The sequence below is a fragment of the Ursus maritimus genome, unplaced genomic scaffold (assembly GCF_017311325.1).
Source record: "Ursus maritimus isolate PB19 unplaced genomic scaffold, ASM1731132v1 scaffold_17, whole genome shotgun sequence".
NCBI classification, from domain to species: domain Eukaryota; kingdom Metazoa; phylum Chordata; class Mammalia; order Carnivora; family Ursidae; genus Ursus; species Ursus maritimus.
The window spans coordinates 38,787,222-38,808,547 of NW_024424119.1; the positions used below are offsets into that span (position 1 = coordinate 38,787,222).

Below are 21,326 nucleotides of genomic sequence, written 5' to 3' on the forward strand. Positions count from 1 at the left end.
AAGTGCAATGCTGTAAGAAGAAACTAAAATGCTATGATAAATTTGAACCTAACTCAAGCCAGCACGAGCACGTCAAGTACCTATCGTTTCTGTGGCACTCTGAATGAGCTCCTCTTGTTCCGGCAGAAAATCAGGATCTGTCTCCAGGTCTTGCTGCTCCGCCATTCTCATTTTCTTTTTGGCCAAGTATCTTCCTACTGTGAATCCCAATGCAAGCAAGGATCCGTGCTGTATCTCCGGGCTCTGAGTTTAACCACACAATATCTCTGTCACTCTCACACATGCAAGAATGCACTGAAATAACGGTATGTTTATGACAGTCATTGCTCCAATAAAACATAAGGCCAGAGAACGAAGTGATCATCTGAGGTTCCAGTGAATGCTAACGAACCCAGAGTTTCCACACTCAAGAATTCTGAGGTCAGCTGAGTCTTGATTCACTTCAAGTATTTCCCTAACCCCACACCCACTCCAAGTCTGGATGAAGGGACTCTCCTGCCTCCTCCCCGTAGCACCCATGCTTTCTTCTAGCTTGGAGCACTTACGTAACTACACTACCGTAATTTTCAAGCATAATTTCTCCCTACTGCCAACAAAATAAAACGAGCAGATACGATTTCTAATTGCTAAAACCTCTAAACACAAAATAGAGGGTTGACTGTTTGAAAGCACGTGTTTCCTGAGAGAACAGGCTCGATGACAGGTGGTACTAGATGGGGGTCGACAAAAGGAACTAAGTACTGGGGATCCTCATGTATTCACTCCCCACTGCATTCCTAGCACCTAAACAGCGCCGATCAGACACAAGGCACTCCCAGTGGTTGAATGGACTGAACAAATCAATGTATTCTCGATCTCACCTATTCTTCACAATCATAAAAGTTCCTTTTAGAAATGAGAACACAAAAACTAAAAACATAGCAGATGCTTTTGGAAAGCTCTCCCATCTCCCACAAAAAAGAACGAAGACAAAACGGGTAACATACATGATTGTCTTTTGTGGTCTTTATAAGCTGTTCTATCATTGACTTCAACTCATTCCCCGACACCGTAGATACCACCACAGAGTAAAACAATGCCGCCAGTTCACGCATCTCTTCTTTACTGCTATTCATCAGACTCTGAGTGGCGTAGAAAAACACATATATATATACGTGATACACAATCATCTTCCTACTGACAACATCTGACATTCAAAATTGAAAGAATGATACATTTATTGTTCAATCTGTTGGTATCTGTGAGAAAATAACACAATAAGCTAGGTCTAAATAAAACAAAAGCTGAATTATATACCAATACCTTCTGTGCATTTTCATCAAAAATGCAAGACATAAAACAGAATTAATGCACAGATGATCTAAAACAGAAGTCAATAAATGCTTTCTGTAAAGGGCCAACGAGGCTTTGTAAGCCACATGGTCTGTGCGGCAACAACTCCATTCTGCCACTGTCGGGCAAAGGCAGCCGCAATCGAGAAATGAAGGGGGGTATCTGTGTTCCAATAAAACTTTATGAATACCATAATTCTCACGTCAGAAAATACTATTCATCTTTTGATTTTTTTTCAACCATTTAAAAATGTGAAAACCATTCTTAGCTGGCAGGCCAAACAAAAACAGGAGACAAGGCAGATACGGTACATGGCCAGAGTTCGATGACCCCTCATCTACATGATCAAAAGTCAAAAACTGTGTAATCATTTTACAATCAGCAAATGTTCACAAGGAATAAAAAATCCTTTTTAAACCCGAAGCAATTTCATGAGGCCAGATTTTCCAGAAAAGCACAAAACTCACACCTCTTGGTCTATTACATTCGTGCTTTCACACTAAGAGATAATCTGCACATTTTACCATAATTCAAGCTCCAGCTTCCAAAAAGAACTGTATTATACAGCCCAAGAGGTATAGACACTGTATAAGCCACACCTGTACTAAAAAGAATTTTTCATTGTTTACGTGAAATTCAAATGTAACTGAGAAGCTTGTTTTTTTATTTGCTAAACCTGGCAATGCTTTTGGTGTGACCATGAGACAGGAACGCTCTCCTACATGGCTCGTGGGAGTGCAAACTGGTACCGGAGGATGTGGACTCTCCATCAGAACTGAGAAAGTCTATGTCCTCAATTCCACTTCTGGGGAATCCATCTAAAAAACAGACTTCCTTATATTCAAAATGATGGACCGTTCATTGCTACCGAGTGGAAGCAACCTCAGTGACCATCCGTGAGGTTCTAGAATAAATCATGGCACATTCATACGAAGGGAAAAAGGAAGCTGTTAAAGAGGACACCCTCTAGTTCTACGGAACACCTCCACATTCTAAGGTACACGACAGTGTGAGAAGTTCAAGAACAACTTCGTAATAAAATTATACTATATGTTAACTAGAATTCGAATAAACACTTGAAACAACAATAAAACCGTGAAAACTATGTACCTTTTGTGTAAAAGAAGGAATTATTTTTATTTGTGCGTATATACATAAATAAACTCTAGAAAGTACACCATATAGAAATAAGTGTGACATACATACGTTTGTCAGGTCAGAGAAGAAGGGGCGGGAAGAAGTTGGGAGATTTGGGTAGGTGGGAGACAGTTACAGAAAGGAGACAGTTTACACATTTTTTATTTAAGCTATACACATCTATTTTGTTAACTTCTAAAACAGAAAATATATATTTTTTTCTACTTATATGATTCTCAATTCTTCTCTCACTCTCACCTAGATGGATCATTGAGATACACTGACCTACATGCTTCCCATGGAGTGCTTGATAAAAGAGTTTTCAAAACAACCCAAAGGCAAGAAAGGTCGTAGCAACACAAGTAGGAAGACGAAATTTTATAAGACTAAAGTATAAAATACACAGAATCAAAGAGAAATACACATGCATAGGATGTACCTTTATCCATTCAGTTTTGTCTACAAATTTGGTAGCCAGTTTTTCTGGATACACGGAGACAGCTTCCAACAGACAGTACATGACTGGCAAACCTAAATAAGAAAGAATTCAGAACCATTTTAGCTTCAAGAAAAGTGGTAAACAGGGGCGCCTGGGTGGCGCAGTCGTTAAGCGTCTGCCTTCGGCTCAGGGCGTGATCCTGGCGTTATGGGATCGAGCCCCGCATCAGGCTCCTTCGCTAGGAGCCTGCTTCTTCCTCTCCCACTCCCCCTGCTTGTGTTCCCTCTCTCGCTGGCTATCTCTCTGTCAAATAAATAAATAAAAATAAAATCTTTAAAAAAAAAAAAAAGTGGTAAACACACAGGACTCACAAAATTCCTTTAAAGTATGAGGCTCCTGCTTTAGGAGGCATTGCCCAGTTCTACAAAATAAACCCACTTAAACACAGTATGTGATCCAAACAGCAAACTGACAGGCTAAGTATCTGTAAGAAGATGCCTGTTCTTTACACCCGCTTCCAAAGTAAAAACATTCTGTTTCCGAGAAGCGTAACAGTGTGTGTCAAGGATGAATCAAGTAAGTTTAGAAAAGAAACAGAGACTAATGTGCAGTTACAGTAGTGAAGGGAGAAAATAGTGTTGCTACAAATTCTCAGCTGAGTTTAAGATGAGATTTTTGCATAAGTGCTTTAACATCTGTGCTCCGCAGCACGACCTCCTACCTCCAACACCTGCCAGCAGCTGCTGCAGCAGGCCGATGTAGATCTGAACAGGGTTGGTCTCTCCACTCTTGGAAGAGGAGGAGGAGGATGTCGCCTGGCTGCCTGACATCAAAGTCCGTATGTAGCGCCCAATGGCGGGGGCGTGGTCCTGCATATCAGCCAAACTCTGGGACGTGGGCACCACTCCCGCACTGTGCGCGAGGCACATGCGCAAGTACAGGACTATCTACAAGCAGAAGGAAGAAGAGCACCAGACAAGCTCCTCAAGAAATCGGTGTGGGAGGGTACTCTTCAAAATGACACTTTCCCATTTTCATTCCCCCACCCTCCTTCAGAAAGCTATTCAACAATCCTCAGGAAAGCTGGAAAACATGACTCAGTATGTTCACTGCAATTACCATAATGGAGCACAATTTACATAACAAGCTTTTATAAATCTAAAGTGTTTTTAGTGGAGTTTAATGCAGTTAAAATGCAAACTCAACTTTTAAAGTCTAAACAATTACAGAAGCGCCTGGGTGGTGCAGCCAGTTAAGCCTCCAACTCGTGATTCCGGCTCAGGTCGTGATTTCATGGATCATAAGACTGAGCCCCGCAACTGGCTCCACGTTCATCGGGGAGTCTGCTTGAGATTCTCGCCCTCTGCCCCTCCCCCACTCTCACACTCGTGTGTGCGCTCTCGCACTCTCTCTCTAATAAGTAATCTTTTTAAAAATTAAAAGAAAAAGTCCAAACAATAATAATAAAAATTGTTATTTTTTTTAAAGGGGGGGTGAAGGGGAAGGGAAAGTGAGCAGAAACCTGGGGCAAATCATCTATTCCTGTGGAACTCCAGCTGTATTTAATCTCCACCAACTAAGAATTTGAGAAAATGGGTTCAAATTGTAAGAGTAGAGACAACACCATAAAAACCTCTGATATAAGCTGGCTACCAAGGAGTCCTCCTGAAGCTCTTCCCTTGACTGCTAAAAATGGCAGCAATTCCACTGTGAGCATTCTTACTCACTCTGAACAAGATTACCTCTTGTCATTTAATTAGCGCAAGTCAATGACCTAAACAACAGATAATCCAAACAGCCTCAACACAGCGTTGGCTTTAAAATTCAAATCTAATTTGCTGTAAAATCACAATAGTAGTCAATGCAGAGCACCCAATTCTTCCACAAAGAGAATCTCACTGAGATAAATATATTTATAGACTCCACTACAAACTAAAATAATACCAATTACCCAACACTGTTTTTCTAATAAACAATCTGGTGAAGGACAATGACATCACAACATGGGTTTATCTAGAACACAAAAAAATTCAGACATCTCTTTGGGTGTGACATTATCTTTTAGAATATTCAGAGAGAGCAAAATGGAAATAGGTCCAAGTCCTACCTCTCCAAAGGCTGCTGGGTTAAATGGAAGGACAGTGGTCCCAGTCATGTACTTAGCTGGAGTTTTCATTCGATGGGAAGCCTAATAAAAATAGGCCAAAAACAAACACAATTACTAAAACATGGAGCACGTGTGCCCTTCCTCAAGTCAAAAATAACTGTATTTCCAACTACATTATTGTCTGCTACTGTTTTTTTCTAATCAAAGCATTTTTCCATCAATCATGCTGATTGCACATGTCCCTCAAACCCTAAATGACAGGTGTGGTGCCTTTTCTTCTTCCTGTTTTTACCAGCTTATTTAAAAAGAATAAACCTGCTCAGGGCACCTGGTTGGCTCAGTCAGTTGAGCATCCGACTCTTGGTTTCGGCCCAGGTCATGATCTCTGGATAGTGACATATTGAGCCATGCATCAGGCTCTGTGCTCAGCGGGGAGTCTGCTTAAGATTCTCTCCCTCTCCCCTTTACCCCCTGCGGGCGCGTGCATGCACTCTTTCTCTCAAATAAATAAATAAATTTAAAAAAAAAAAAGAAGAAGAAGGAGGAGGAGGAGGAGAAGAAAAAACAACCTACTCTAGGCATCTACAAACACCGTCACCTCAGGCCTCTGCAGGCCAGTTATTTTCATTACTAATGGAGGCAGGAGGAAAAGATGAGTACAAAAGCATCTTCTGACCACAAATATGACTGTGCCTCAGAGAAAAAAATCATGGCTACTTAGTCCTGACCTCCAACTCCCTTAAGATGTCTATCTAAATAAATGGCTAGGACCACCAGCATACTCAAAGAAACACTGACGTGAAAAGTGGCACAGGATCAGGACTGGGGGTCAGGACAGCCAATACTCTGTCCGATCCACCAGCAGAGAGAACTGCGCACACACAGGAGACTTGCAAAAGCAGACGTGATGTTCTCTTATGATCACAATGGAAAAAATCTGAACTGTTCCCTGAAGCATTCTTAAATTAACAGCTTCTAAATAATATCCTTAAAAATAAAAAATTTTTCTAAAAAGGATATTTTTAAGCATATTTTTAAGCATGTCATACCAAAGAGAAAATTTTTAAACCCAGCCAAAATGTTGAAGGGCATTAAAGGAATTTAAGTAATTCAGACTGGGGCAAAACAGATCGATTTCGAGAATTACATTTTCCTCTTTTGCATTTTTCTTCCTCATCGTAAATATTAACATTGTTAGAAACCTTACTACTATTCAACATTTAGTGCTAACATTTTAAATGTGTCACCTAAAAAAATACATGTTTATTTTCATGATTCACTGTAAGACCAAACTATCTGAAGTGAAATGCCATACCTTTTCTTGGATATAATACACCATTTCCGGGAAAGAAGGCATCTGCTTAGAAGCACTTTCTTTTCTGTTTCTACCAGGAAGACACCTTAATACTCGCTGTGCTTCTCCATGAACTTCTTCCCGTCTTAGAGAAACACAAATAAGAATAAAAAATAAATGGCAATAACAGCAGAATGATCATTTGATGATTACGAACAGCCATTTTATTTGACAACTGGGGATCTGAGAAAATGTCTTAAATATATTCTTGTCTATCTAAGCAAAGAGTCATAAAATACATTGTAAGAAACTACTTCTTTTTTGGAAATTTCTTGAGATTTGAAGAGTTACTTGGCTTGCATCTTTAAAGTTTACCCACAGAAAACAAACAAGATAGGGTATAACAACAGGTCTCTATCATATCAAGGGCTGTATTTTTAACTCTTTAATGAATTGCTTCTAAATTCCATAGAGCAACACTGAAAACAATATAAATTTTAGTAATTTTCAAATAATTTAAAATGAACCCAAATTCAAATTAACGCCTTTTGAAACTTACGGATCTCCTGCAGCTAGTAAGAGCAAATATCTGGAAGGTATATGATCTGAGGGAAACACCGTGCTAGCAAATTTCACAGCCACCTGTCGAACTTGAACTTCAGGCTATTTGACACATAAATACATGCACACACAAACACATACAGATTTTAAAGAAAAAGAAGAAGAAGAATCCAATTACCAACAGCTCATTCCAGTCAAGATAAGTCATCTTATTGTAAACAATCAAAAATGAAGTTATTTTAATAAGTATGTCTAAGTAAATAAAATTAAGACAAATCATTTGTTGAAAATCTTCAATCAAGTTGTTTAAAAGTCTTCTAGACAGTGGCATCACTTAAAAAGTACTTTTAAGAGCTAAAAGGACCCTCTAAGCAAAGCAGGAAGGCCCACCAAGACCAAAGCCAGAGAATGTCCCCATACACGCTCATCTTCCACCCAACTTTGGGACCACAGTCACTGTGAACAGTTTCTGGCCATCATCTCTGCTTCCCCAACTCTCAAACTGTCAGTCACATGAATGAAATTCAGATATTTAGCAGGGAACACAAACAGAGGTTACTTGGAATCTCTGTAAATTTGAAGCAAAATGTCTCCAAGTTTTTCAGATTAGCTCTAGTTAAAATTGACTCCAAAGGAGTTTCAACTACATGACTACATTCAATTCATCTAAACAGAATAATTAACTAATCTACTAATACAAAGTCCAACCAGAGAAGCAGCTGAAGACTCTTTATTCTGAAAAGACTTATTCTCATGTACCTTCCTCGCCCCCCACCCCGCCCCAAGGTCATTCTCCTAGTCCCAAACCTAACACAGTGAGATGAGAGTGATGTTAAGAAATAGATACTGTCCTATCCGTTCAGGTATTCTTGCTCTTTAAGCATTCCTTGAGCTACAATAAAGAGCAATGATGTTAAAGACTAGTTCATATGATTTAGCCTACAGTCTGGTTGCTTTAAATGTAGTCTGAGAAAAGAATATAAATCAGCTTGGGTTTAGTAATATTGTCCCATGATTTGATCTGCGTATGTATAACCAGCGTCTATGTGCATTATACAAGCATCATACATCCTTGTACGATTACCTAGGGAAAGATTTAAGTATTCTATTCTAATGAGCTTCCAAATAAGCCCACGCCTCTTTGTCCACCATATAGGACTATGAACCATGTACACTGGACTCTGTATGACTATGAACCATGTACAAGAGCATCTGACAGTGGAACTCGATATATAATAATGTTCCTGAGTGTACATAATAATCCTGTCATATTTCAATAGAAACCAGATACCTTTTTGAACCCTTAGTAATTCCCTTGATATCAATGTATTAAATATGCCAGCCAAATTTCAGTAAGACAATATATATTTATCATACCAATATTTTTTGACATCATTCCCTCTTCTAATCTCCCTCTTTCTACTCCTAGAAATGGAGGACAAAGAACTGAATAAAGCAAATCCATATTATTTTACATTGTATATTATATATTACATACACATGTGTATATAGATACTCAATTTCTACAAACTCCCATGACAGCCGAATAAAGAGGTCTAGAAGGAAGAAGATGATGCATGATAGTACTGGCTCACTTCCTACAGACTGGATTTTAAGGCATAAAACTTTTCTTTCTTTCCTTCTGCTCCTCCCCCAGGGTTGGCTATAGACCTCCACCCCAAAGGACTGTAGTGTTCAGCTACCGAGTAAGACAAAAAACTTCCAACTTGGAGGACACGACATCAAGAACAGTTTCCCAACATGAAAGGCTTTAAACACAAAACCTCTGAGAACGCCACCACTCCTTCTCCCCTAAAATCAGACGCCCATCATGAAGAATGAAAAATCAATCATAAATCACCGTGCCGGGCGCCTGGATGGCCCAGTCGGTTAAGTGTCTGCCTTTGGCTCAGGTCATGATCCCAGGGTCCTGGGATCGAGCCCCTGTGTGAGGCTCCCTGCTCAGCGGGGGGCCTGCTTCTCCCTCTCCCTCTGCCCCTCCTTCCGCTCGTGTTCTCTCTCTCTCGCAAATAAATAAAATCTTTAAAAATAAATGACTAAATCTCAGTCCAGGTGACAGCAAATATTCTCTTAATTGTCAAGATAGTTAAGGAAAAAAGCAATTCAAATTCTGTTCTTAAAAATGTACAGTTTATGTATCACCAACTATCGCAGTTCACACAGTCGGACCTACCTTTATTAAGTAGGAAGCCACAAGTGCCTCCATGAGAGTTCGCTGTGCTCCTTCCAAAGTACTATAAGCTCCAACCATCATAGATAATGCTTCTTGAATAGCAAGCCGAGTCTCGGGCTCTTCCTATAAATATGATAAAAATAGTGTTTCCCTCTCTGTCGGATTTCCAGGCCAGCATCCACATGAAAAACATAAACTTGCCGGGTGTTTCCCTACCTTACAGAGGGCTTCAAAAAGCTGCTGCACGAGAGCTATATCCTTAGTGAATAAATGGGGCATTCGACTGTAAGAGAATATAAGACCATTATTACGATCATAAATTTCCATGTGGTTAGAAGAAAATGTAACTAAACACAAATTTGCTTGAATTGCATTTTCATCTCTAAATATAATGTCAACATTACCTCCCCAAAGAGCCAAATATTTTTAAAGTAAATATTTAATTCTTCAACTGTCTGATATAAGTAACCCATGATTCAAACACATACTATCCAGATACTGCCTTTACAAGATTCCATGCATTCAGTTAACATTTCTGATTTTTGTGTTTGGGAATAGACAATTGAGACCAAACTGCTATTTAAACTAAAGGTTATCATGTAAGTGCTGTATCAGGTGACCTAGGGTGGCTTTTTTCTGAGCCCCAAAGATCCTTTCCTTGCACAGGCAGAAGAGCAAGCCCTAGTCTACACAGGCCAGTGCAGGACCTGCGCCGTGGCTGGCAGCACCACACAGTGGTGCCAGTCTCCCTGCTCTGAAATATAGGGAAGGAAGAGGAAACCAGGAGGAAGTGGAAGGAGGAAATCATACTATAAGCAGAAGGAAAAAATCCACCTCTGGAAACAGGGTCACCCAGAATCATAATATAGCACTATCAGAAAAGAAACTCAAGAGCTAAACCTTGATGACTGTGATTATAAAGACTAGCGGTAAGCAGCAACAAGAACACTTAAGGTCAATCAAATGTCTCCAGGGTGCAAGAAAAAGTAACCCATTAAGACACAATCCAGTTCAAAAATCTCATTTCAAGACTACCATTTAATATGGAAACATATCTATCTTCAAATGGAATGTCTCACATCATTTTCTTTCTACAAGGAAAACATTCCTAAACAACCATGGCCATTAAATACATTTCCTTTCAAAATCACAACCAATTTATTCTCCATCCATTATTAAATGCCACATAATTTTTCTTAGTTTACCAACAGGGTATCTCTCACTGAAGAAGAGTTTACTCACCTGGAGAGTTTTCCAACAGCTGAATATGCCATTGACAGTAGCTTAGGGTCCTTGAAATTAAGGAAAAAAAAAAAAAAAGAACAAAAAACAGACAAAACAAAAAATACAGTAAACGGCAAAACCTTTTTGCTGCAATTACATGCATTATTTTACTCCTTGTTAAACCTGGTCTCACTCTGCCTAACTACATGATATTAGCATCTGAACAAAACAAACAAAAAAAAGTCCAAACCCAGAATCATCACACTACTAAAAAAGGAAAAACAAAACAAAACTTTGCATCCCCAACTCACTCCAAAAGGAAAATGCAGAGGTCATATATGAAAGGGTTCTCTTAGCTGGTGCTAAGTTCAGGATATTTTTCAACACTATGTAACCTGTAAACACCAAAATTCATCTTCAACACACTGCGAAAACACCTTAATTTATCAGAAAATTCACCACCGGTCGCATAGACCAGGACCCGCCACCTCTCCTGCCAAAACTGCGGTAACCTGGGGAGTAACTACCTAACAATCTGCATGGTAATAAACAGCTTCCCCTCGGATCTGCCACTGTACAAAATGAAAGGGATCAGTCTCAAGTGGATGAGGTTCCCTCCTCAAACAGACAGAATTTTACATTGTTTTATGAAAACCAACAGTCTGATTACTCAACAAAGCAACACCTCTGTGAGTTGAAGTTTATACAATTAGCACAGGACTCACTCCTCCACACCTTGATGGATTCTCCACACTTACGGATTCATCTGTTGGGAAGTCACGCAGGTACCTCCAGGAGGTACAGAGATTAAGGCCCGATGGTTTCTCTGGCCTCTCGAATTTATTTTTAAATATACAGATTCTCCCTAAAAGCCCAAAAGCATTTTTAGTTCTACCAACCATCCCAAGCATCTGACTAGGCCATAAAACTACTCTGAAAGGTCCCCTAGGCCTCAAAAACCACACGAGCACTATTTGACAAAAGACAGGAGAGCCAGGCCGGTTACCACTGCTCCCAAACACGAGTGTAGAGGGATGAACAGCTTTCCACTAATAATAATATCGACTGAAGCGCATTCGGTGTGCTGAATAATTTTTGTGTATAATCTCATTTAATCTTCACAATAATCCAATGAGGGGTATTATTTTCATTTTTCTAATAAAGAACAGAGCTCCGAAGAATTTAAGCAACTCCTCGAAGAACAAAACTAGGATTCAAACTCAATTCCAACTCCAAATGGCAGAGTGTTAGTTACTGTGCTACTGCAAACATGCATTCATGTTTCGTTACGACTTAGTAACATGCTGACTAGAGTCCTTGATATCACTTTCTTTAGCAAATTCACCTGACCTAATGAAGATAGTAAGAGTGACACAGCAAGGACAACAGGATTCAAAAACCTGCATTCCAAAGAATCCTCCTCCCACTTAGCTTAAGGAATCAAAAACTTACTGAATGCATGTTTTTATAGAATTTTGAATTGGTAAAAACTCAGTCCTTAAGAATTAACACTATTTCTAAATATAGGCAAATCCAAATAAATATCCATATGGAAACAAATCATAAAATAAAATGTAATTCTTTCCATTCCATTTTTGCACAGGGCCTAAAAGCAGAATAAAATGCAATTGCTTTAAAAGATGTTATTTAAAGAAGCAATAAGACCCCTCAAAATTCGTACTGTATTTCAAACACTTAATTCCAAAAACAAAAAAGCAAAAGATGGCAGTAATTTCTGAAATTCACACCACTTCAAGTAAAAATGTTAAGAAATGATGGAACAATAGCAAACTGTAACTAACTAAACGAACATGTAGACCAGAAAGGTTGGTAACAGAAAATACTTTAAAATATAAAATGTTAACAGTATTTAAAAGACAAGGCACTTACTTCTTTATATTCATTGATTAGCTTGGTGAGGCCATTCAAAAGCATTGGACCTAATGGTTTAATCTTGATTTCTGGACAACTTTAAAAAAATAGCACACATACACAAAGCAAGATAAGAATCTCATTATTAGCGTATCTTTTCAGATGATGACTTAAAATAGAGACACAACTGAAATAATCTCTTAAAACTTAAATTTTTTTTAAGATGAGCAAACATGGTTACTTTCTGGGTAAGAAAGAAATACTTGAATCATTTGATCACTCCAACAGCTTGAAATTTTACAGTCAAATAGTTCAAAAAACTTACGTTATACAAATGTGATGCACAAACTGCAGCGATAATGTTCTCAATTTTGAATTTGTATTTGTACCAAAAAGTCCGTCATACACCACCTATGAGAAAGGGACAATGTCCAGAACGCCAATTAATAACAGCAATTTGCTATTCTCAGATATTAGTCAGGGTTCAACAGCAGATCTTGTGCACTATCCCTCGTTATTCAAAATTACTGCACCTCTTTTCAATACAGATAATCGTCTTAGCTGACCAACTAAGGAAGCCCGTCATTAGCTCCAATCAGTAGTCTGTGGAAGAGCAAACACACGGTTGATCTTGACAGCCTACAAAACTTGTGGATCCACCACCAGAAAGCAACAGAGTTCACAGTGGGCCCTCAGCCTGCCACTCCGTATCACACAGGGGACGTGAGCAGTAAAGCCACTCTCGTTCCTTAATTACATGTAGTCAGTCATTCTGAACAAATTATAATAAAAGCTTCACGGATAATGTCAAGATTAAAGCATTCTACAAGTGTAGGCAGGATACAGGTGCTCCATATATTGTGCAGTCATGCCTAGGTGGCCAAAGATCACACAGGTGAGGCCTATACAGCATCCAGAAGGTTCAGCTATTAGACAGCAATGTCAAAGAAATCTAAATTCCTCAAATTCCCACTTTCTATGGGACAGTCTTACACTTAGAAGAAAAATCTTCTCACATCGGTTTCTAAAACTACGAGCAGTATTCTGGCCTTACTTAACAATGGCATGTGACTGAACAGCACTGAGCCTCTGCTGGGTAACCAACACTAAGCCAGGGACCGCGAGCTACAAAGAGACAAGCATTGCTCCCAAGGCACTCGATCTGCTTGAAGGATCAAAATGTACATACATTAAAAATGATACAGGACAATATATTGTCACACGCTACCTTATTCAGAAAAGACTTCTAGAAAATTCATCTGATAATGCTATAATATACAAAATAATATGGTAAGATAAAAGAAGCAAAAGAATTAGCCAGAATACTAATGTTTTATTGGAAAAAATAAAATTCATGGTGCACATATTATACGCAAAGAATTATGCTGGGTGCTTTCTTACGTTCGAAATCAAGGTGAGGTAATAGGTGCCTAGCTAAAGCCACTGGTGATCAGGAAAGAAGAGGCTCGTCTGAATGACACCCTGAAGGATGTCTACGATTGACAGGTGGGGAAGAGACAGGGTCAGGCCAATTACGTAGGAGAACAGTAATGCAATCATTAAAAACAGAAACAGAACGAAGAATGTGTGTGAGGGACAATGAGTTTGCCTTTGAATACACCAAGTTTTAGCCAGATTTATTCTGAAAACATATAAATAACTACAAATAAAGTACACACCTACAGGATGTCTATGAATATTTTGTCATAAAATTCTAGCTGCTTATTATGTAATGTAGTGTTACTACAACCGAATTTTCTGAACCAAAATTGTCAAGACACTCTCTGGGAAACAGTGCTTGCAAACACCAATTATAAAACACCAATCATGAAAAAGAAATGAAAGAAGCTCTGTGATAATTTTACGTTTATGGAGACACAGAATACTTTAAAGTTGTCCAATATTAGAGTACCCGACACGGGGAACAGAAGTTTTATCATCGAGGAGAAGGACATAGCTACTTCAACAAAATAAGCCTTAAGAGGGAGAGATGCTAAGACAGAAGTTGAGGTCCACCACACAGAGAGCACCACAGGGAGTGTTCTTACTTTCAGACTGAAAAGGTAGAGTGGCCGGAAGTGGGAGCATTTCAGACGGGAGGTGGCAGACCAGAGTGAATCCTGAAACGTTGAGTAGAGTTACCAAGCTAAAGGGGGAAAGGGAAGGGGGCTCTGCCAGGCAAAGGGAGCATTGTGAGTGGAGACACAGAGCCATGAAAACAGTGTCTTTAAAGAGGAATATCTTTTGTTGGAGCATAAGGTACAGGGTTAGGGGGTGGGGAGACAGGAGACCAGAAGAGAAGTAACTGCTAACTTGTCAGCAGTTACTAGAAACCTGATAACTGAATGAGTACTAGCCACTGTGCTCTCAACTTTCTATGATCTCATTCAGTCTTTGCAACATTGCTACAAGGCAGCTGCTATTATTACACCCATTTTACAGATCAGAAAAAGAATTTTTTAAGAAAAACAGAAAAAAAAAAAAAAGAAAGAAAGAAAAACAGAAAAAACCCTGAGGCTTACCTAGGACCTACAGCAAATAACTAATGACAAAATTTTACTTAAATCTATCTGCTCCCTGAGCTGTCACCACTTGGATAAAAGTAGGAGCTTCTGCAGAGGGACTCACGTCCCACACCAACAGAGTACAATGGTTTCCAACTACAACAAAAACTCCGGTGGCAACAGAGAACACAGACAGTCTTTCAGACAAGAGGAAGGGCAACAAGATAGATTACTGTGATGACCAGAACGAAAAGGGACAGTTCCAATTAACATCAGCATTAGGTGGAGGGAGATGAAGACGTTAAGGAGGCAGAATCAAGAGAATCTGGCCACTGCCATCACGTAGGGGTTCAGTTAAGGATGACGCTTGATAACTGAATGTTTCCACTTAACCCACCACCAGAAACTTGGTTGCCTAAGAAAAACATTGTTGAAGAAAAGCCACCCAGAAAAGCACTAGAGTTTGAAAGGACAGTCACCACACATTTAAGCTGAATGTTAGTTATATACAGTATGTATTCTAGAACAAAAAACGTTTCACCGTGTCTGCAGCGAAACTTGAGACAGAAAAAAAAGATGGAATCTCATTAATCTTGTTACGTACATCAACATACCTCCTGAATATCCATTAACGCAGTTCTTTCTGTAATTAAACAGACATAAAAGTTGTAAACGGGCCATTTTTCTCTCGAAAGAATGAGTTACCTGAATGTTAGCTGGGAACGTTTCTGCAGCTTGTCTAGAACGAAGGAGATGGGGGACAATCTTTAACTTAACCCTTGTACTGACGGGGTCCCTCTTCAGCTCTGGTTTCAGAACTGCTCCCTGTTAAAAATACGTTTAATTATAACTCAGCAGTTCAAAATTACTGCGCACTAAAACAGTCATGAGAGATTATCTACATCAGTGGTCTCTCAAACTTTTGTTTCAAGATTCCTTTACACTCTTACACTACCAAACACTCCAAAGGGCTTCTGCTTATACTGAAATACTATCAATATTTGCTATCAGAAATTAAAACTGAGAAATTTTTAAATATTCACTTAAAATTATAAGTCCATTACACATTTTCAGAAATAACACTTTTTAAGAAAATTAACTATATTTTCCCAAACAAAAAACTGTACTGAGTGGCACGGTTTCACATTTTCTATAAATATCCTAACTGTCCACCTTAATAGAAGCGAGGTGGATTCTTCTATCTTCTTCTGCATTCAATCTGTTGTGATTTACTGTTTCAGTTAAATTACATTTAAAAAAAACTGGCAGTGAGTGGGGTCAAAACAAACAAACAAACAAACCCCAGTTTCATAAAGATATGTGTTTGGAAAAGTGGGGATGATCTTAGCCTTTTCAGGTAACTGTAGATATTCTTTGATACTACAGCAAAACTTAATAAACAATAGTTTTTTTTAACGGCTAGTTGCAATTTGGCTTTGAAACCGTATCACTGAACTTTTGTATACTGTTATACTAAATTCCACTGATCTATGTTGCCCACCGAATGGCCCCCTGACCCTTGTAATGCTTCTGTAATATCACTGGCCATTTGGAAAATACTGGCTCATGATGTAAACATTTCATTATAAAACATTTTTTTAAATCATGTTATTATCACCACCAATCTCATCAGAAAAATCTGCAGGTACTGACAAAATGTCAGGCTCATTGTGATAGATACAAGTTTTCCTAAATTCTAATTTTTGCTTGAAAGTCCAATAAACCACGTGAATTGTTTTCCTTGAAGCCTCATTTCTTCATTTGAGAGAACATATCTGCCAAATACTATCTCAATATCCACAGTTTCCCTGTCTAGAGGTAAAATAATTTTTACTGATTCATCAAAGATATTCTTCGTTGGTTTTGTTTTTTTTTTAAGATTTACTTATTTATTTTAGAGAGAGCAAGAGAGAGCGTGCACGAGCAGGACAGGCAGAGAGAAAGAGAGACAGGATCTGAAGCAGACTCCACGCTGAGCATGGAGCCTGACACGGGGCTCGATCCCATGACCCCAACACCATGACCCAGGCAGAAACCAAGAGTCAGCTGCTCAACTGACTGAACCACCCAAGCGCCTCAAAAAAGATATCCTTAAGTAAAGGTGAGTTTTATTCTCTTTTTTTTTTCTTTTTACCAAGAGTGCTGACAGTTAAGAACATGAGAAGTACGAGTACTGTTTAGTGACACAGTTCTGGTTTGTGCTAGGATCCCAGCAGTTACACCCACCATTGTTTGTGCACCATCAGTGCAAATCTCAACACAGTTAAAGAAAAAAAAAAAATCTCCCTATGACCCGATAAGGGTGCACGAACCACATTCTAAGAACCAAAGATCTAATCCAACCCTTTCATTTTCTCCATGAAGAATATGAGGCCAAGAAAAACTCTATGATTAGCCAAATCTCTCCTCTCCAATACATTTATGTGCAACCATTCAGGACTAGAATCCAGGGGGAGGTTCCCAATTCCCAATTCATTGTTCTTTCTGTCACATCACACTCAATTTAATCTAACTGGAAATAGTATGATGGGGGGGATATTATGATTTTTAAAACAACTCTTTATGGTTTAAAAAGCAAGCAAGCAAACAAATAATCCTTGTATGTCTGGATTTGAACTTGAGAACACTTTTAAACACAGTGAACTGAACAGAACTTAGCTTATTAAGCAAACACCTTACTTGGAGGCTTCAGAAGAACCCATCTACTGTCCTAGATTTTAGACCAGAGGTCAACAAACTGGAGCCAATGGGCCAAATCAGGCCCACCATCTGTCTTGATAAAGCCTCTGAGTTAAGAATAGTGTTTATGTTTTCAAATGATATTTTTAAAACCAAAAGAATAGTATTTCAGAATATGTGAATATAAAATCAAATTCAAATTTCAGTAACCATGAAGTTATACTGGCATCAGCCATGCTCCTTCACGTGCCGCCTACGGCTGCTTTCACGTTAGGGCAGAGCTGAACAGCTGCTGCCTCAGAACCACATGGCCAGCAAAGCCTAAAAAACTGACAGAGAAAGTGTCATCCAGACAGCATATCATCATTATTTAAGTACAGGAATTGAAACCACCAGCTCAAAACAACTAAGTTACCAGGAAATTTTAATCTACCCAGACGACATGGCTTCAAATTAGTATTTCCTATAGTACGGGTTCAGCTTAAATCCAAATAAGTAGGAGAAAAAGTTCAAATATATGGAGTTCTTGTCAACCAAATGCTTTTTTAGGATGTGAGAATAAACCAAAACAACCTACCTCTTTCGTCTTCAGTGGTATATCTCCAAGGTACACCTTGTACATCTTATTAATGATGGCAGGATTATTCCAGTCAATCAAGCTACAGAAGGTTTCAACACAGCTTGTTAAAATCATTTTTTTTGTTCCACTTCAATTATTTCAAAAAACACATAGCCCCAATATTCGTTACCAAAGGAAAATGTCAGAAACAGACAAATGAACTGAGCAACTGACATTGTGGAAGAGAAGGAAAGGGTTTTAGATCAAAGTTCGTTTTTAAACAGAAATACAGTAGGTCACCTATCCCCCCGATTCAACAGCTCATTACATCCACGGCCCAATCTGACACCCACACAAGAAAAATGGACTGCCCTCCACTCTCGGGGCCAGTGGCATGGAGCCGTTCTGACAGAGCAGAGCTACAGACACTTGTTCAAAGAGAACATCACTCTCCTGTTGAACCACCTGGAAACCCAAAAGTGATAAGGGAAGTGACCAAAATATATATATATATATCCTTTAAAGCCCCAACCCTAAGCAGCTGGCAGCCCAGCCCGTTTCTCCGCCACTGCGTCCCTGTGATCCCCAGCCTCCCCCTCTCCCTTCTCTGCCAGCACACGCGTGCGGCCTCGTCACCTAATTCTACACAGCAGTCCCGCTGCCATTCGTCCCTGAGACTTGCTCCTCCCTGGGCCCCACTGTCAGGTGAACGAGAACACGACACTCGTCAGCGCACGGCACCCGGCCTCTGCAGCAGCCCCTCCCGGCCATTCCACACCCCCAGCAACGCTGCAGTCCTGCGGGGCACCCCACCAGTGAGATTTAGCCCTACTATCTCCTCTGTGCCTTCTGACACCGCTTCTGCTTCCGAGCTACGCTCTGTCCGTGCAAACACACTTTCTGATGCTGCTCCCACGGGTTTTCTGACCCAGCTCATCCACCTGCCTCTCCTCAGCCACAATTCGGCCAGCCTCGAAGATGTCCCACCGTTCTGTGTGAGCTTTTATTCACCTACACTCCCCTCAGATGACGGCTGCTAAGTAATCCTCAAGCTCCACCTTCGTTTCCCTTCTATGAACACGGCAGGTGGAGAGATTTCTGACAACACATACACGCTTCAGTAAAACTTAATCGTCAAAACAAACTAAAAGCTAATAAGGAGAATTTTCACTGTTGCTTCTACTTTTCCCCTTGCCATCTTTCTAGTTTTTTGATCCCAGGTTTGTTGTGAAAATTCAGAAATGTACAGAAATGTATAATCTGTATACCATATCCCTCTCTATTCTTTTCAGTAACCACTAACTTTGGTGTACTTTTTCTAGACTTCTTTCTTAGGCACGGAAAACGGGCGGACGGTATAGCAGGTAGGTAGGTAAAGAAACAGATCAAAAGACATGCATCGCTTGAAGAGATACTTCAGGATTCTTCTTTTAACAAAATGGGAAAATATCTACATATTGTTCTCAACTTACTTTTCACCTCTCATTAACAATGTTATACTCTTCTTACGAAAAAATGCGCACTTGTTTTAACAGACAAAACCAAAACGAAACTAGAATACTTCGACACCACATTTATATTTCTAACAATCCAATCCACTATATGGTGTAAAAAATGGGGCCAGCTCAAACACAATGAGAGGTTTTAAAGAAAGATTTTTTTGATACTTCAAAACCAAATAAATTCTTTGAAAGGGATACCAGGAGGATGCAGTTATAAGCAGCATGAAGGAATTTCTGACTTTGGGGAGGAGGGGGATGTGAAAGCACAGCCCAGTCCAGCTTTCTTTTCCCACAGAGTCCAAGGCCTGGCAAGTAACGAGAGTTTTCTGCACTCCGTCAGCGAGAAGCATGACCAGAATTAACTCCAGGACAACATGCTCCTCTCCTGCCCTGGAGCGTACAGTGCTCCCAACGGCCCCACACGTGCAGTGTGCTTATGGACATGCAGCCACACTACCGAAGACACAACGAAGTTATCTTACTTACTCAGTTACACCTACTTCTACCGGAAAAACTACAATATATGCACTCCACTGCCTTTCAGCATGTTATTACATTAAGCATTAAAACAAATGAAGAATATAACTCTTCTATAACTGTGATAGTTTTCAACCAAGTAACTTCAATTTCTTGTGTTGTTTTTCAGTCTCCCCTCATCTCCTGTTTTAAATCAGGACACATATTATTTTGTGTTCTGTTGTATTCACTTGCCATTACTTGGGCACAATTTACATGTTGCTTTATTACTTTCAAAATTATTTTGGCAGATATATATATAATATTCCATACAGAGACACAGAGTTAATTCACTAAACTATTTCCCTATAGTGGAAATTTGAATTTGTTTCCATTTTTCTTAAAATTACAGGAAATGGTATAATGAGCAAATCTATAACATTCTTCTAAATATAATCTTTTTCTTTTGAATGACTCTCTTAGGATAAATTCCCAGAAGATTTACATAAAAGATTATCAATATTTTTATGATTCATTACATACTGCAAAGTGCTTTCCAAAAATTATTTCAGTTTATAATGCCAATCAACGGAATATAAAAACAGCAGTTTCAACAGAAACTTAAATAGAGTTTCAACTGTTACACAATTTTATTTACCAATGGGTACAAACTGGTACACTAGTGTTTCATTTTGCATTGATTTGATTTCTCACACGAAATATTTTCTCTGAACCTATTACTAGTTGTATTTCCTCCTGTGTGAATTAAGATCTATTCAGCATTTCTTTTCATGGGACCTGTTTTTTACTGTATTAATCATAACACCAACATATCTTTTATTAAAAGCAATCTCAAATGGTTTGACACAGAGGAAGAATCAAAAGTGAGTAACTTCTGGGTTGTGACATTCTTCTTAACACCAGTTCTTTAAGTCCATTTACCTAGCTGACAAAGGTCTCACTTCTTACGGTAACTCTAATCCATTACAGTGTTAAACTGCTTTTCTGAACAGCTTTTCTCCTGTCTTATACTGAATCCTGCTCCTAAGGAAATTGTCTTTATTACAAATTAGGTATATTTCATAATCTCATAAATTGAATGTCTCATTACAGAAAATTCTGAAAGAATAAATATGTACTGAGTGAGCTTTGACAAATATGGCCTCTTTTCATTTTTTAAAGATGAAAAGTAAAGGATTTTACCTTTGCTTGCTTTTCAATTCTAGGTCCGCCGCTGTCGCTACACTGTGGCGTGTGTCACTAGAAGCAATCACCAGATGGAGAACAGCCTCGAGTTCGGGCACCTGCTCAGCTTCGATGAATTTCACTATACCCAACTTGCACTGCAGAGAAGCGAAGGGAGGGAAAAACAGCAATTAGAGAAACAAATACCACCAACCAAAAATTAATAGTAGTAACAACAGCAGCTGCTCCTGTTTAGGCTTACAATGTGCAAGGGAACTGTA

At 39.1% G+C, this 21,326-nt stretch overlaps 1 protein-coding gene across 1 annotated transcript in view; it reads right to left on the bottom strand.

The window, feature by feature from the left end:
- The window catches only part of ECPAS (Ecm29 proteasome adaptor and scaffold), a 94,117-nt gene that overhangs the window by 35,081 nt on the left and 37,710 nt on the right, over nucleotides 1–21,326 (bottom strand). Inside the window, exons 7-21 of the mRNA XM_040631705.1 lie at nucleotides 21,064–21,203; nucleotides 17,921–18,002; nucleotides 15,370–15,489; nucleotides 12,486–12,571; nucleotides 12,179–12,257; nucleotides 10,307–10,356; nucleotides 9,281–9,347; nucleotides 9,065–9,187; nucleotides 6,869–6,972; nucleotides 6,331–6,454; nucleotides 5,016–5,096; nucleotides 3,630–3,855; nucleotides 2,909–3,000; nucleotides 987–1,121; nucleotides 81–243 (exon numbers count right to left, since the gene is read on the bottom strand). Of these exons, the coding sequence (XP_040487639.1) occupies nucleotides 81–243; nucleotides 987–1,121; nucleotides 2,909–3,000; nucleotides 3,630–3,855; nucleotides 5,016–5,096; nucleotides 6,331–6,454; nucleotides 6,869–6,972; nucleotides 9,065–9,187; nucleotides 9,281–9,347; nucleotides 10,307–10,356; nucleotides 12,179–12,257; nucleotides 12,486–12,571; nucleotides 15,370–15,489; nucleotides 17,921–18,002; nucleotides 21,064–21,203 (1,672 nt within the window). The remainder of the gene's footprint in view (nucleotides 1–80; nucleotides 244–986; nucleotides 1,122–2,908; nucleotides 3,001–3,629; nucleotides 3,856–5,015; nucleotides 5,097–6,330; nucleotides 6,455–6,868; nucleotides 6,973–9,064; nucleotides 9,188–9,280; nucleotides 9,348–10,306; nucleotides 10,357–12,178; nucleotides 12,258–12,485; nucleotides 12,572–15,369; nucleotides 15,490–17,920; nucleotides 18,003–21,063; nucleotides 21,204–21,326) is intronic.